This window comes from Triticum urartu, chromosome 2 (genome assembly GCF_003073215.2).
Source record: "Triticum urartu cultivar G1812 chromosome 2, Tu2.1, whole genome shotgun sequence".
NCBI classification, from domain to species: domain Eukaryota; kingdom Viridiplantae; phylum Streptophyta; class Magnoliopsida; order Poales; family Poaceae; genus Triticum; species Triticum urartu.
Genome location: NC_053023.1, coordinates 369,780,659 through 369,796,383, shown reverse-complemented (window position 1 = coordinate 369,796,383; position 15,725 = coordinate 369,780,659). Strand labels below are relative to the sequence as shown.

The 15,725-nt window shown below is 53.4% G+C and overlaps 1 protein-coding gene across 1 annotated transcript; it reads left to right on the top strand.

Annotated features, from left to right (window-relative positions):
- Positions 1-11,523: 11,523 nt before the first annotated feature.
- LOC125537342 (pentatricopeptide repeat-containing protein At1g05670, mitochondrial-like) lies at positions 11,524-14,965 on the top strand. The gene is made up of 3 exons (XM_048700651.1): positions 11,524-14,039; positions 14,117-14,218; positions 14,633-14,965. Exon 1 carries the CDS (start codon positions 11,661-11,663, stop codon positions 13,890-13,892), a length of 2,232 nt encoding a protein of 743 aa, XP_048556608.1. The 5' UTR covers positions 11,524-11,660; the 3' UTR covers positions 13,893-14,039; positions 14,117-14,218; positions 14,633-14,965.
- Positions 14,966-15,725: the final 760 nt, after the last annotated feature.

Genomic DNA, 15,725 nt, shown 5'->3' with positions numbered 1-15,725 from the left:
GCACAAAACCTAACCAAACCATCACGCGTTGAAATGTGCGGTTTCAATAGCTGATCTACGGATGTGCACAAAGTAGTGTTGTTAGATCCATGCATGGGTCTCTTTGTCTCCTTCACTAAGCTAGCCACTGGTGATCTGTTGATGCTACCATCGACAAGGGATTCCACTCCTTCCTTGCAGTCCAGCTCGATGATGAGGGACCTATATGTTCTTGTCGGGTGTGGGGTTCCGGCTAACCCTTAAGGTTCGAACACTGGGGTGCGCGCAAAGTCTTTCCCTCCTACTGATCTACGCTCTAGCTAGCTAAGATCTTGCGGACGAACTCGACGAACTCACAACACAGAAAGACACGGGGTTTATACTGGTTCGGGCCACCATTGTGGTGTAATACCCTACTCCAGTGTGGTGGTGGTGGATTGCCTCACGGGCTGATGATGAACAGTACAAGGGAAGAACAGCCCCCCGAGGTTGAGGTGTTCTTGTGCTTTCGGACTTGTGTGTATCTCTGGGTCCGATCCGATCTCTCCCCTACTATGGTGGCTAGCTCTACTTATATAGGCCCTGGTCCTCTTCCCAAATATTGAGCGGGAAGGGAGCCAACAATGGCGGGCTAATTTGAAGGGGGGCAGCTAGTACAAGCTATCCTGACAAAAGGTAGTCTGTGCCTGTGAAAGGCTCTGGGGTGATGCCGTCTTGGGCTCCACAATGACCTCCGCCTTGCCGCCCGCCTGGTCTTGGTCTTGTTGCACCGAAATGACAACCTTTGCCTGAGGCCTCGGTACTCCGCGGCTGCGCTTGCCTCCTTTGCACCAAAGGGGAAACAAGGACGCTGCGCGCACTGGCGCCCGCCTGGTGTCGATCGTCATGGCTTACGTCACGAGAGTCTCGTGAGGTTCGCCCCGCCTTGATATCTCCGCTCCTCGTGAGCCTGCCTAGCTAGGCCACTCCAGAGGAGGTCTTGCGTCGTCCGCCTCGCGAGGGTCTTGGGTGCCTTGTTGGTGAAGATGGGCCATACGGCCTGCTGGCTCAGCCACGCCGTGGGCCGCAGGCAGGTCTGGTGACCCCCATTCCCAGAACGCCGACGGTAGCCTCCGGGCCCAAGGTGTGCGCGGGCTTGGCTTCGCGGCGAAGCCAAGTGTTAAATTCGGAGCACCGCGGGCCCCAAAAGCATGCGGCCTCGGTCGACGCGTGGCGGAGGCAGAAGCTCACGTTCTGTCTTCAGCCGCACTGACTCGCGTCCTCAGCCATCTGCACCTCCGTGACCCCAACGCCCGCCTTGACAAGCTGCTGGAGCCTGTGGCTGAAGACCTCTGCGAAGCCGCCGCTGCAGCTGTTCAAGGTCAAGTGGAGGCTTTGCTGGGGAAGTTCCGCGGATTTGTCTCCGATCCTCTGTCTGGCGATGCCGCGGATCCTGCGGCTGGTGGTGAAGGTGAGAGCATCGTCGCCCACGGGGGAGCACCTTCCGTAGGCGATGACGACATCCAGGGGTGACCTACGGCTATTCTTCTCGTTTCATTCCTGCGACATACATCAGGCCTCGTGGAGGCGTTTAGACTTTTCATTTGGTATTGTGAGAACAATATGCTTGTAATATTTGCTTCGAGATTTTGCATTTTCCTTCCTATTTGCTTTGTTCTGCGTCGGCAGAGCCCGGCCCCGCGCATACCTCAACCGCCATTGGGCCGACCAGAGACCAGGACGGTCCAAGGAGTGAGGGGCTACGTGAAAAGTTAGGCTCCTGAGTCGCGATGCTCAGGAGTCCCCCTTAACGTGCGAACAACATATAGGGAGAGTTCATGAGGATAGATTAATGTTCTACGTCGGCAGAGCCAGGCCCCGCGCATACCTCAACCGCCATTGGGTCGACCGGAGACCAGGACGGTCCAAGGAGTGAGGGGTTATGTGACCAGTTAGGCTCCTGAGTCGTGATGCTCACGAGTCCCCCTTGACGTGTGATACGTCTCCATCGTATCTACTTTTCAAACACTTTTGCCCTTGTTTTGGACTCTAACTTGCATGATTTGAATGGAACTAACCCGGACTAACGCTGTTTTCAGCAGAATTGCTATGGTGTTATTTATGTGCAGAAACAAAAGTTCTCGGAATGACCTGAAACTTCACAGAACATCTATTCGGAAATAATAAAAAATCCTTACAAAAGATGAAGACCAGGGGGCCCACCACCTGTCCACGAGGGTGGGGGGCGCGCCTGCCCCCTAGGGCGCGCCCCCTACCTCGTGGGCCCCCTGGAGCTCCTCCGACCTCAACCCCAACTCTATATATTTGGTTTCGGGGAGAAAAAAAACCAGAGAGAAGGATTCATCGCGTTTTACGATACGGAGCCGCCGCCAAGCTCTAAAACCTCTCGGGAGGGCTGATCTGGAGTCCATTCGGGGCTCCGGAGAGGGGAATCCGTCGCCATCGTCATCATCAACCATCCTCCATCACCAATTTCATGATGCTCACCGCCGTGCGTGAGTAATCTCATCGTAGGCTTGCTGGACGGTGATGGGTTGGATGAGATTCATCATGTAATTGAGTTAGTTTTGTTAGGGTTTGATCCCTACTATCCACTTTGTTCTGAGATTGATGTTGCTATGACTTTGCTATGCTTAATGCTTGTCATTAAGGCCCGAGTGTCATGATTTCAGATATGAACCTATTATGTTTTCATCAATATATGAGAGTTCTTGATCCTATCTTGCAAGTCTATAGTCACCTATTATGTGTTATGATCCGTTAACCCCGAAGTGACAATAATCGGGATACTTACCGGTGATGACCGTAGTTTGAGGAGTTCATGTATTCACTATGTGTTAATGCTTTGTTCCGGTACTCTATTAAAAGGAGGCCTTAATATCCCTTAGTTTCCGTTAGGACCTCGCTGCCACGGGAGGTAGGACAAAAGATGTCATGCAAGTTCTTTTCCATAAGCACGTATGACTATATTCGGAATACATGCCTACATTACACCGATGAATTAGAGCTAGTTCTGTGTCACCCTAGGTTATGACTGTTACATGATGAACCGCATCCGGCATAATTCTCCATCACTGATCCATTGCCTATGAGCTTTCCATATATTGTTCTTCGCTTATTTACTTTTCCGTTGCTATTGCTATCATTATTATAAAATACCAAAAACATTACTTTTGCTATCATTACCTTTTGCTACCGTTACCACTACTATCATATTACTTTGCTACTAAACACTTTGCTGCAGATATTAAGTTTCCAGGTGTGGTTGAATTGATAACTCAGCTGCTAATACTTGAGAATATTCTTTGGCTCCCCTTGTGTCGAATCAATAAATTTGGGTTGAATACTCTACCCTCGAAAACTGTTGCAATCCCCTATACTTGTGGGTTATCAACGGGCGAACAACATATAGGGAGAGTTCGTGAGGATAGATTAATGTTCTACGTCGGCAGAGCCCGGCCCTGCACATACCTCAACCGCCATTGGGCCGACCGGAGACCAGGACGGACCAAGGAGTGAGGGGCTATGTGACCAGTTAGGCTCCTGAGTCGCAATGCTCAGGAGTCCCCCGTGACGTTCAAACAATTTCCATACCTGCCCTCGCCGAGGCCTCGGGAGGGGCGTGCGACGCCCAGGTCCGGGGGACCTGGTTGGGTGGCGTGCGCTTGGGTGTGACCCGAGCGTAGCCCCCGTGCCCAGCCCCCTCGCGCGACTATCCCAAGGGGAGGCGTCATGGTGAGGTTGGGCGCTGAGCTCTGGGCTCCCTGAGGTTGGTGCGACCGTGGGGTCGCCCTTAGTTGTTTATCACCAGCGCAGAGCATAGTGCTTCCGCTTGTGCACGGGCATAGCCGCTCCTCGGCAGTGTCGATAGCCAGCACGGAGCATGGAGCTTCCACTTGGGCGTGGGATGGGGCCCCCCTCCGGGAGGAGCCCCCGGGGCGTGTACAACCCCGCCCTGACACGTGGCTTGCACGATAGGGCTGCGAGGTGTATCTGGGCACTTGTGAGCCAGCTGTTGGGGAACGTAGCAGAAATTCAAAATTTTCCTACGTGTCACCAAGATCTATCTATGGAGAGACCAGCAACGAGGGGAAGGAGAGTGCATCTACATACCCTTGTAGATCGCTAAGCGGAAGCGTTCAAGTGAACGGGGTTGATGGAGTTGTACTCGTCGTGATTCAAATCACCGATGACCAAGTGCCGAACGCACGGCACCTCCGCGTTCAACACACGTACAGCCCGGTGACGTCTCCCACGCCTTGATCCAGCAAGGAGAGAGGGAGAGGTTGAGGAAGACTCCATCCAGCAGCAGCACAACGGCGTGGTGGTGATGGAGGAGCGTGGCAATCCTGCAGGGCTTCGCCAAGCACCACAGAAGAGGGGGGAGAGAGAGATGCAGGGCTGCCCCTACGAGAGATCGAATCACGTGTGTTATGGGCAGCCCTAAGCCTCATATATATAGGGAAGGGGAGGGGCTGCGCCCCCTCTAGGGTTCCCACCCCCTAGGGGGGCGGCAGCCCTAGATGGGGATCAAGGATGGCGGCCAAGAGGGGGAGAGGAGAGGGAGGCGCACCAATATGGGCCTTAAGGCCCATATCCCTTAGGGTTTGCCCCCTTTCCACCTCTTAGGCGCCATGGGCCCTTGTGGGAGGCGCACCAGCCCACTAAGGGGCTGGTCCCTCACCACTCTTAGCCCACGCAAGCCTCCGGGGTTGGTGGCCCCACTTGGTGGACCCCCGGGACCCTCCCGGTGGTCCCGGTACGTTACCGATAAACCCCGAAACTCTTCCGGTGACCAAAACAGGACTTCCCATATATAAATCTTTACCTCCGGACCATTCCGGAACTCCTCGTGACATCCGGGATCTCATTCGGGACTCCGAACAACATTCGGTAACCACATACAAGCTTCCTTTATAACCCTAGCGTCATCGAACCTTAAGTGTGTAGACCCTACGGGTTCGGGAGACATGCAGACATGACCGAGACGATCTCCGGTCAATAACCAACAGCGGGATCTGGATACCCATGTTGGCTCCCACATGTTCCACGATGATCTCATCGGATGAACCACGATGTCAAGGACTTAATCAATCCCGTATACAATTCCCTTTGTCAAGCGGTATTGTACTTGCCCGAGATTCGATCGTTGGTATCCCTATACCTTGTTCAATCTCGTTACCGGCAAGTCTCTTTACTCGTTCCGTAACACATCATCCCGTGATCAACTCCTTGATCACATTGTGCACATTATGATGATGTCCTACCGAGTGGGCCCAGAGATACCTCTCCGTCACACAGAGTGACAAATCCCAGTCTCGATTCGTGCCAACCCAAAAGACACTTTCGGAGATACCCGTAGTGTACCTTTATAGCCACCCAGTTACGTTGTGACGTTTGGCACACCCAAAGCACTCCTACGGTATCCGGGAGTTGCACAATCTCATGGTCTAAGGAAATGATACTTGACATTAGAAAAGCTTTAGCATACGAACTACACGATCTAGTGCTATGCTTAGGATTGGGTCTTGTCCATCACATCATTCTCCTAATGATGTGATCCCGTTATCAACGACATCCAATGTCCATGGTCAGGAAACCGTAACCATCTATTGATCAACGAGCTAGTCAACTAGAGGCTTACTAGGGACATGGTGTTGTCTATGTATCCACACATGTATTTGAGTTTCCTATCAATACAATTATAGCATGGATAATAAACGATTATCATGAACAAGGAAATATAATAATAACTAATTTATTATTGCCTCTAGGGCATATTTCCAACACCAGCGCGGGACTCACGAGGCCCTACCTCAAGGCGGGTTGCGCCTGGTCTTGAGTCTTGGTGACTGTATGTCTTTGCAAGGCGGTTAGATGCAAGCACTCTACGTCCTCAGGTCCCGGCCCTCGAGTAAGCTCAACCGCCGCTGGTATGCCAGGTCGCGATGCCATGGTCAAGGCCGGGGGGTGAGGGCTGGAGAGCCAGTAAGAGCTCCTGAGTCGCGATGCTCAGGAGCCCCCCTTTTAACGTGCAAGCGGGTTGCATGGGATAAACAGACCCGCGGCGGGCGGCAACCGAGCAGGCGATAGCCGTCGACAGGTTAAGCATGAAGAGCAGATCGACTTGGATAAATGTAGGAAGATACATGCCATTGGGTCTGGTCCGAGCGGCTTAGGGATGATGCAGCCCGAGGGACGCCCCCAGCAAGGTAAGCTAAAGACTTAAGCAAAAGGGATACATTCCACAGGGACGGACCCGTGTGGCCTGGGAATAATGCAGCTCGAGGGGCGCTCCCAGCTTAAATGAACTTGGAAGATGTCATCTGGTTCTGTAGACGAAGTAGAGTTGGTGCAGCTGAAGCCACGCGTTGACGGAATGGCTCCTCATGAGCCACCGGGACCCTGAGCCTCGGGAGGCTCTGGGGGCTCTGGGGGTTCCCTGAAGACCATCCCCATCTCCTCCAGAACGGAGTGGAACCTGGCCTCCTGAGCAGCCAGGACTTGCCGCACGTTGTGCTGATAGGTCGACGCCACGCTCGGCAAGCCGAAGGGCATGCGAACGTAGTTGTGTGGTGGACCCTCACAGCGGCCCGCACGTGATGGCCAGAAGTGTTCCTGAGATGCGGCCCTGTTGAGCCCTGGGACGTCGATGCAGACGCGCAGCTCAGCACCCTCGCCTGGATGGTGAGCCGCACTCCGTGAGCGGTTGTCGCCGCGCATGGCTCTTGCGTCTTGTAGCTCTTGGGTGGTCTCGGTGATGAACTCCTGAGCGGTGGGCACTCCTTGCCCTGTGCTCTCTTGAGGAAAGTGTGCCGTGAAGCACGCTTACAAGTAGTGCCCAGGCGCCTCCCTCGTTAGGTTGGCAAGGTCTGAGGCTCTCCAAGAGAGAGCCCCCGAGTCCTGCCTGTGGAGGGCGCCGGGCGCGCTTTCCTATGCGGTGGAGGGTGGCGCCCCTGGAGCGGGCGCTGATCCTAACGAGGCTCCTGACGCGACGCCATCTTCTTGGGGTCTCGCACGGCGCGGCAGCTTCCTCTTGGGGATGGTCTTCGGAGGGCCTTCACTTCTGCTGTCAGGGTTGTCGATTGCTGCGGCTTGGAAGGCGCGCTCAAGGGAGCACATCGCATCCCTTTCTTCACATGGGACCGTGATGATTCCCCCGCTTCCCGGCATCTTGAGAACGTTGTAGCCGTGGTGAGTGACTGCCATGAACTTGGCCAGGGCTGGATACCCGAGGATGGCATTGTACGGCAGGCGGATGTGCGTGACGTCAAAGTCGATGAGCTTGGTGCGGTAGTTCTTGCACTCCCCGAAGGTGACAGGCAGGCGGACTTGCCCTATCGGTGTGGTGGAACCGTCAATCACTCATGAGAAAGGCTTGGTTGGCTGGAGCTGCTCATAGGGCACTTGGAGGTTGTCGAACGTGTCGACGGATAGGACGTTGAGCCCTGCGCCGCCGTCGATGAGAGTCTTGGTGACCTGCACATTGCTGATGACCGGGGAACATAGCATAGGCAGGGTGCCAGCGGTGGCTGCGCACTTGAGCTGATCCGCCGAGTTGAAGGTGATGGCGCATTGGGACCACCTGAGCGGGCGCGTGGCCTCGAGCTTGGGGAGCGCCGCATTCACCTCGCGAGCGAACTATTTGAAGATGCGCTGAGAGGCTGGGGCCTGAGCACCGCCCAAGATGCAAGCGATCGCACGCGGCTCCTGGAAGCCCCCACCCCCCTCGTCCTGGTGGTGGTCGTCGTTCCTTCTTGGTGGCGGCAACGGGGGAAGACCGGCGTTGCCCTGGGGGCGATCCTCATGAGGCGGGTCCCTCCAGGTTCCCTCGCGAGGTTGGTCCTGCCAGCGGTCCTCACGAGGCCGGTCGCGCCACTCCTGGCGTGGGCCACGGTCGTCCCAGCGTCCGCCTCCGCATCCTCCTCCGCGGCCGTAGCCCCAGTCGTTGCGCTTGGGGCGTCGACCGTAGCATCCTTCCCGTATGGCTCTGAGCTCTTGGCAGTCGCTGGTATTGTGGGTGTTCAGGTTGTGGAAGGCGCAGAACGATCGGCCATTCTTGGACGACTCGGGCTGATCTCTGCCTCGATTGGTGTCGGGCTCCGCTGCGAGCACTACTGCCTCTTTGCGCTTCACGTCCTTGGCCTTGGCCTTCTTCTCCTCCACTCCTGCAGCTGGCAGTTCAAGGAGAGAGAGGCATCCCTCCTCAGCTCTTGCGCACTTGGTCGCCAGGTTGAACAGCTCCTGAGATGTGCAGAGCTCCTCGTGGATAGCAAGCTCTTCCTTCATCTTGACGTCGCGGACGCCGTCGGAAAACGCGAAGATGATGGCCTCGTCAGTGACCTTGGGGATCTTGAGGCGGGTGTTGTTGAAGTGCTGGATGTACTTCTAGAGGGTCTCTCCTGGCTGTTTCTTGATGCAGCATAGATCGCCCGCGGTCGGTGGGCGGTCGCGAGTGCCCCGGTAGTTGGCGACGAAGCGGTCGCGCATCTCGTCCCAGGAGGAGATCGAGCCGTGCTGCAGGTTCAGGAGCCAGGAGAGGGCCCCATCCTTGAGAGCCATGGGAAACCAGTTCGCCATGATTTTTTCGTCGCCGTTGGCCGCTTCGATGCTCAACTCATAGAGCTGCAGGAACTCCGCGGGGTCAGCGGAGCCGTCGTATCGAGGAGGTAGATCTGGCTTGAACTTGCCTGGCCAGGCGACGCTACGCAGTTCGGGGGTGAAGGCACGACAGCCAGCCGTGGTCGCCGGGGCCCACTTCTGAGGCGGAGCTTGGTCTTGGCGAGGTCCGCGTTGTGCCACTGCAGGCGGCACGCGGTCTTGACGAGGTGGTGCGGGGAACGCCGACACAGCTTCTCGCGGTCGCGGGATTTCTTGGTAGCTTCTTTCTTCACGCGCGGGCGCCGGGCACGGTGGATCACGCCGCGGAGGCGCGCGCCTTGGTGCCAAGGCACCGTCTTGGGGTCGAGACGGTGGAGGCATGCCATGAGCCCCGTCGCCCGCGGTTGGTTGAGGGGGAGGCAGAGAGTGGGACGATGTCGGAGAGCCCCCTCCGGCATGGACGAGCTCGGCGACGCGGTCGAGCCACTCCTCATAAAGGTCGTCGACGGGGCGGTAACGCAGGAGCTCGTTCGCCGCGATGAGCACGGCCCATGCCTCCATGGGAGCATGGTGCGCGTGAGACGAAGAACCGGCAGGGGTGAGTGATGGAGTAGCGGTGCGGCCGTCCTGCCGCACTGAAGGATGCAGCGAGGATGCCTGCTGCTTGTTCCCTATCGGGCCGGTGGCAGCGTTGGCGGCGGGGGACGGAGAGCGCGAGGTGACCCGCCAACGGGAGCCATCTGAGCGACGCGGGCGGCGAGGGCAACCCGACGCTCAGCTCGAGCACGGCGAGCGTCCGCCATGGAGACGACGGAGCGACGGAGCGACGAACCGACGGAAGGGAAACTACGACGCACCCCTACCTGGCGCGCCAAATGTCGGATGTGGGGTTCCGGCTAACCCTTAAGGTTCGAACACTGAGGTGCGCACGAAGTCTTTCCCTCCTACCGATCTACGCTCTACCTCGCTAAGATCTTATGGACGAACTCGACGAACTCACAACACAGAAAGACACGGGGTTTATACTGGTTCAGGCCACCGTTGTGGTGTAATACCCTACTCCAGTGTGGTGGTGGTGGATTGCCTCACGGGTTGATGATGAACAGTACAAGAGAAGAACAACCTCCTGAGGTTGAGGTGTTCTTATGCTTTCGGGCTTGTGTGTATCTCTGGGTCCGATCCAATCTCTCCCCTACTATGGTGGCTAGCTCTACTTATATAGGCCTTGGTCCTCTTCCCAAATATTGAGCAGGAAGGGAGTCAACAATGGCGGACTAATTTGAAGGGGGACAACTAGTACAAACCATCCTGACAAAAGGTAGTCTGCACCTGCGAAAGGCTCTGGGGTGACGCCGTCTTGGGCTCCATGATGACCTCCGCCTTGCCGTCCGCCTGGTCTTGGTCTTGTTGCACCGAAATGACAACCTTTGCCTGAGGCCTCGGTACTCCGCGGCTGCGCTTGCCTCCTTTGCACCAAGGGGGAAATAAGGACGCTGCGCGCGCTGGCGCCCGCCTGATGTCAATCGTCATGGCTTACGTCACGAGAGTCTCGTGAGGTTCGCCCCGCCTTGATATCTCCGCTCCTCGTAAGTCTGCCTAACTAGGCCACTCCAGAGGAGGTCTTGCATCGTCCGCCTCACGAGGCTTGGACCCTCGCGAGGGTCTTGGGTGCCTTGTTGGTGAAGATGGGCCGTACGGCCTGCTGGCTCAGCCACGCCGTGGGCCGCAGGTAGGTAGGTCTGGGGACCCCCGTTCCCAGAACGCCGACAATTCTCTACAAGGCACCTAAAGATTTCGGCCTGAAGCGGAGGATCAGCATATCAAAGGAACCAACACGTTAAGAAAATGATTGCTCCTGTGCAAAGGTGACCAAATTGGCGGTCGTAGCATGCTGGCCTGATAGCTCGCGTGTCCCACCTATGGTGGGCCTAGATCGACATGTCTATAACTAGGGAAGGGGGGAGGGGGGAGGGGGCATGTGGCCAGCCTAGGGGCGTGCCCTGGGCTGCGAGGTTGGGCACGCGTGCTGGCATGGCACCACCCTTTATAGATTTTTTTTTAACATATTAGCCTCTCAAAACAGCTTACACATGTCAAAATAGCCCAAAATCAAGCAACCCGGTAGGCTAAAGTGCCGGTGGGATGACCCGTTTTCTTGTTGTGCCGTGCCTGGCCAGGGAGCGAGGCACGAGTTCGGTCCGACCCAGCCTGCGTATTAGGCGTGCCTGGGTGGGCCATGCCATGCCTGGCCCATTTAGGCCAGACCGTCCCGTGTCGGTCCATCTGACATGGTCTGCTCATGTGTCGTCTCTCAGTACCATGCGTGCGCTTTTCACACATTCACCCATCACAAATGACCCTTCAATGTTTAACTTCGTCTAGCACGGTGGAGATTTCGCCCAAGGCGTTTCTGCTGCTTCTGCCATGAAAGAATGTGAGGTTTTTCTTTACCTGCCTGCAGCTACTCCTGAATCACCATCTTTCCTTTCGCCACTTCGCCATGTGGATATTTCTTGATGCTCTAACAACGTTTATTTCTCGTAACACCACTTACAGTTACATCATCTGTCATCTGCTAAAATTGTGTTTTTGATTCAAATGAATCAATTTTTTTTGGATGCTTGCCTTGTTTTGCATCATCCGTTGGAGATGCTCTAACTATCTCTTTGAAATAAGAGAAAATAGCCTTGTGTTAAGCAATTCTAACTATCATCTGGTTTCTCTCCCCCCTCCCCTCTATAAAACAGGTTTTCTCTTTCTTTTTTATTCAAGAATTTTGTTTGTTATGTGAAAATGATCTTTGCTTAAAATAGTTTGAATTGCTTACCACATGTGTCACGTGATTTGTGAAAATAATATTTTAGCCGTTTCATCCATGAAAATGTAGTAACGTGATACTACGGGAGCCACAGGATTTCGATCCGGCTGACCAGCTTTTGAGGCCTCTCGCGCATTGCAGTTTCGTGTACCTCGCGGTCGAGCTCCCGCAAGCCGCAAACATCCTGTGCTTTCCCATCCGCCCATCTTCCACCGCCGCCGCCGCCGACAGGGCGGTCTCCCCTTCCTGGATCCGCCGCCGGATGCTCCTCCGCCGCACCGCCGCCGCAGCAGCGCAGCGCTCCTCCTGGTTACCCCCCTGGCGAACCATCCTCCCGCACGTCGGCCCCGCCCGCCCTTATAGCGCTACCACCTCCACCTCCTCCCCACACCGGCAGCGGCTGCGCACACCGCAGGTTACGGACAGTTCGCTTACTACCACCGCTGCGCCCCGACCGTTCCCGGACTACTCTCCGCCCCGCCCCGACTCGCCGGCCGACGATGCCCTCGCGCGCCGTCTCGCCGCCGCGCTCCTCGCTTCGCCCAGCCCAGGCTCCCTCCCTCATCTCCCCTTCATTCCCCTCCTCCGCCCGCTGCACCTGCTCCTCGCACTCCCCCTGCTCGCCTCCCACCCCAACCTCACCAGCCTCCTGGTCCCGCTCCTCCTGCTCTTCCCCTCCCGACCTCACCCCCATCCCCAACTCATCCAATGCTTCGCCATTGCCGCCCATCTCGCCGTGCGCGAACCCGGAACTGCGCGTGCTATCCTTGTACGAGCTCTTCGTTTCCCATCTCCTCATCGGCATTTCGTCGAGCAGTTCATCTTCACATACAAGGCCTTCTCGTCGGACCCCGCCTCCTTCGACCTCCTCCTCCTGTGCCTCCCCTCCGCCCAGCTGCTCCGCCGGCTCCGCCAGTACGGCCTATCCCCATCCCCAGAATCCTGTAATGCTGTGCTCTCCCGCCTTCCCCTTGATGAAGCAATTGCCTTGTTCCGAGAACTCCCCGACAAGAACGTCTGCTCCCACAATATACTCCTCAAGGCGCTCCTTAGTGCAGGCCGGCTCAAGGATGCACGCCAACATTTTGATGAAATGTCGTCACCGCCAGATGTTGTGACGTACGGCACTATGGTCCATGGCTACTGCGATTGTGGTGAGCTGGAGAATGCGGTGAAGCTGTTGGATGAAATGGCAGCAAAGGGGCTGGAGTCAAATGCGACAGTGTATACAAGTGTGATTGCATTGCTGTGCAATAAAGGGCAGGTTTCAGATGCTTTGAGGGTGGTAGAGGACATGACGATGCATGGGGTGGTGTTGGATGCAGTGGTGTTTACAACTATAATGAGTGGATTTTGTAGCAAGGGTGATTTGGCAGCTGCAAGAAGGTTGTTCGAAGAGATGCAGAAGAGAGGGTTGGCCGCTGATGGGGTGACATATACCGCGCTTATCAATGGTCTTTGTCGGGCTGGGGAGTTGAAAGAGGCAGACAGAGTACTTCAGGAGATGGTGGACAAGGGATTGGATGTTGATGTGGTCACATATACGGCACTCATTGATGGGTACTGCAAAAGAGGGAACATGGTGGAAGCCTTCCGAGTTCACAATGAAATGGTACGGAGAAGAGTGGCACCAAATGTGGTGACATACACGGCTCTGTCTGATGGACTGTGCAAGCAGGGGGATGTGCGTGCTGCTAATGAGCTATTGCATGAGATGTGCAACAAGGGGTTAGAGCTGAATGTTTACACATACAACTCCCTGATCAATGGCCTGTGCAAGTTTGGCAATCTGGAGCAGGCCATGAGGATCATGACAGAGATGGAAGCAGCCGGACTTAGACCAGATGTTTATACATATACAACTCTTATAGATACACTCTGCAAGTCAGGAGAGTTTGACAGGGCTCACAGCATGTTACAGGAAATGTTAGATAAAGGAATTAAGCCTAGTGTTGCGACTTACAATGTTCTAATGAATGGTTTTTGCATGTCAGGTAGGGTAGAAGGAGGAAGAAAGCTGCTCGAGTGGATGCTGGAGAAGAACGTCCGCCCAAATGTTGTAACGTATAATTCTCTTATGAAGCAGTACTGCATTGACAAGAACATGAAATCTACCACTGAGATTTACAAGGGGATGCATTCTCAGGAGGTGGCTCCAAATGAGAACACATACAATATATTGATCAAGGGGCACAGTAAGGCAAGAAATATGAAAGAGGCACTGTATTTCCATCATGAAATGATAGAGAAGGGATTTAGACTCACAACAAGCTCTTATAGTGCTCTTATAAGATTGCTGAATAAAAAGAAGAAATTTTCTGAGGCAAGAGGGTTATTTGACGAGATGCGAAAGGAGGGTTTGATAGCTGAACCAGATGTTTACAGTTTTTATATTGACATCAGTTTTAATGAGGATAATTTGGAGTCGACCATTACACTTTGTGATGAACTGGTGGAAGCCAGTCATGTAAAATCTAAAGCTGGCACAAACTAAGACTTTGCAAAGGAGCATACGCATCAGAACGTGATTTTGGGATGTGATAGCAGCGGTATCCTAGTTTTTCAGAATTGACAATATGTGAGACGAAAACAGACTCACGAAAAGCACTATCCTCTATGCCATCCTAAACTAGCAATTGAGGTATATAATCACTTCTTCTAAGGGTGACATGGATCATGGCCGCTATATAGCTCAACAATTTCTTTTATTTTGTGTAGAATGATGATAGTATCCTTTCTACGGCCACCTTGATATTCCCTTGTAAGCTGTGGAGGTATATATGCGGGATGCGCACTGAGGTGTTTATGCACTTTTGCAAGGTAAGAGACATAAATGTCATGTTTGTGAACCTACTGCTTCACATTTTTGTATTGCCTCGAGCATTCTTTGTTGCTATTACTATATTGATATTGACACCATCTTACAGAGTTGATGATCTATCAAATCATTGTAATTTGATCCCAGCAAAACAATAGTCACTCCTAGGAGTTTTTTAGATGTGCCAGTTGATTAGGTTGCTCATATCCTGCATCTGACTGCCGTTCAGAATTCTTATGCGAGGGGGCACCTCCTTGTAATGGATGGATGTTCAGTAGTAATTATCGACAAAACAGAGTTACTTTGCTTGTCCTTTGTTTTACTTCTTCAGTGTAAGAGAGTTCCACGTTCTCAAAAAGAACAAGTGGGTTACAGTACACAACTGTCTTGTTTATTTTAAGCTGTCCGCCTTGCAGGAGAAACGGTTTCTATCTTCATCAATTGTCAAGCAACAAGGACAGTGATCAGGCAAGCAGTGAGTGGATAAATCTGGTAGGGGAGTGTGCAGGGCTTCACTCAATTGGTAAGCAATTTCTGCTGATGCTGCCGTGATGGAAAGATGGACCTGGAAAGAGATAGGAGAAGCCAAGACAATAAGTATGCACGATTGCATCCATTATAGGGTGGAAAGGAAGGAGTAACCTCTGTTGGCATTCATGAATAACTCTTTGGAAGATAACATTGAGAACTCATTTGATCTCTTTGTTCTACCCATGAAATCAAAAGGCAGATGTAGTTCTTTGTTTTCACACTCGATTCCTTCACCAGTGTTGATGATAGGATCCAGCCCTGCTTAACTGGGCACTGACTTTGGTGTCCATCGTCTGTCACATAACCACAGTCACATTGGTGATATAACACTAGGGCACATCTAGATGTGCTCTAGTTATTGCACATCTAAGTGACTCAATCAAGCTAGAAAGAAAAAGAAAAAAGACGAAAGAAAAATGCTTGCACAAATCTTAGCGTAAAATCAATGACATAGGACTTAGATGTGCAATACTTAGAGCACATCTAGATGTGCTTTAGCAAAACTGTATAACAAAATATGGGAGGAGAAGGTTCTTTGAGATGCTTGAAATCATGTTTGTTTAGCTGATAGCATCTGGACAGAACAAGATTCGACCTTGTGCTGCCACAATGGTAATTGGGCAAAATATAGTTGATATGTGCATTGTAAGAATCAATTTGTTGTGTATGAAAGTCCTATTTATATTTAGGGCCTGTTCGGAGATTCTCCCGCTCCCCAAGTCCGCTCTAGGGGTTGGTGGAGCTGTAGCTAAAAATGGTGGAGTGGGGAAAAGGCAGCTCCATAGATTCTCAGATTTCAGGGAGCTGGAGGACTGCCGAACAGCTCCTTATATACTACTAGCACACATGCCCGTGCATTGCAACAGGAGAAAATACATATACAATGATGAATGGTCAAAGGGTAATTTTTGGTTAAAAAATCAACAATTCTATTTCGCTGGCTTGGACCATGATACATGTACAATTTTCATAGACACA

Bases quoted from the DNA above. Each gene is read 5' to 3' on its own strand.
- LOC125537342 (XM_048700651.1), top strand. From the start codon at position 11,661: ATGCTCCTCCGCCGCACCGCCGCCGCAGCAGCGCAGCGCTCCTCCTGG.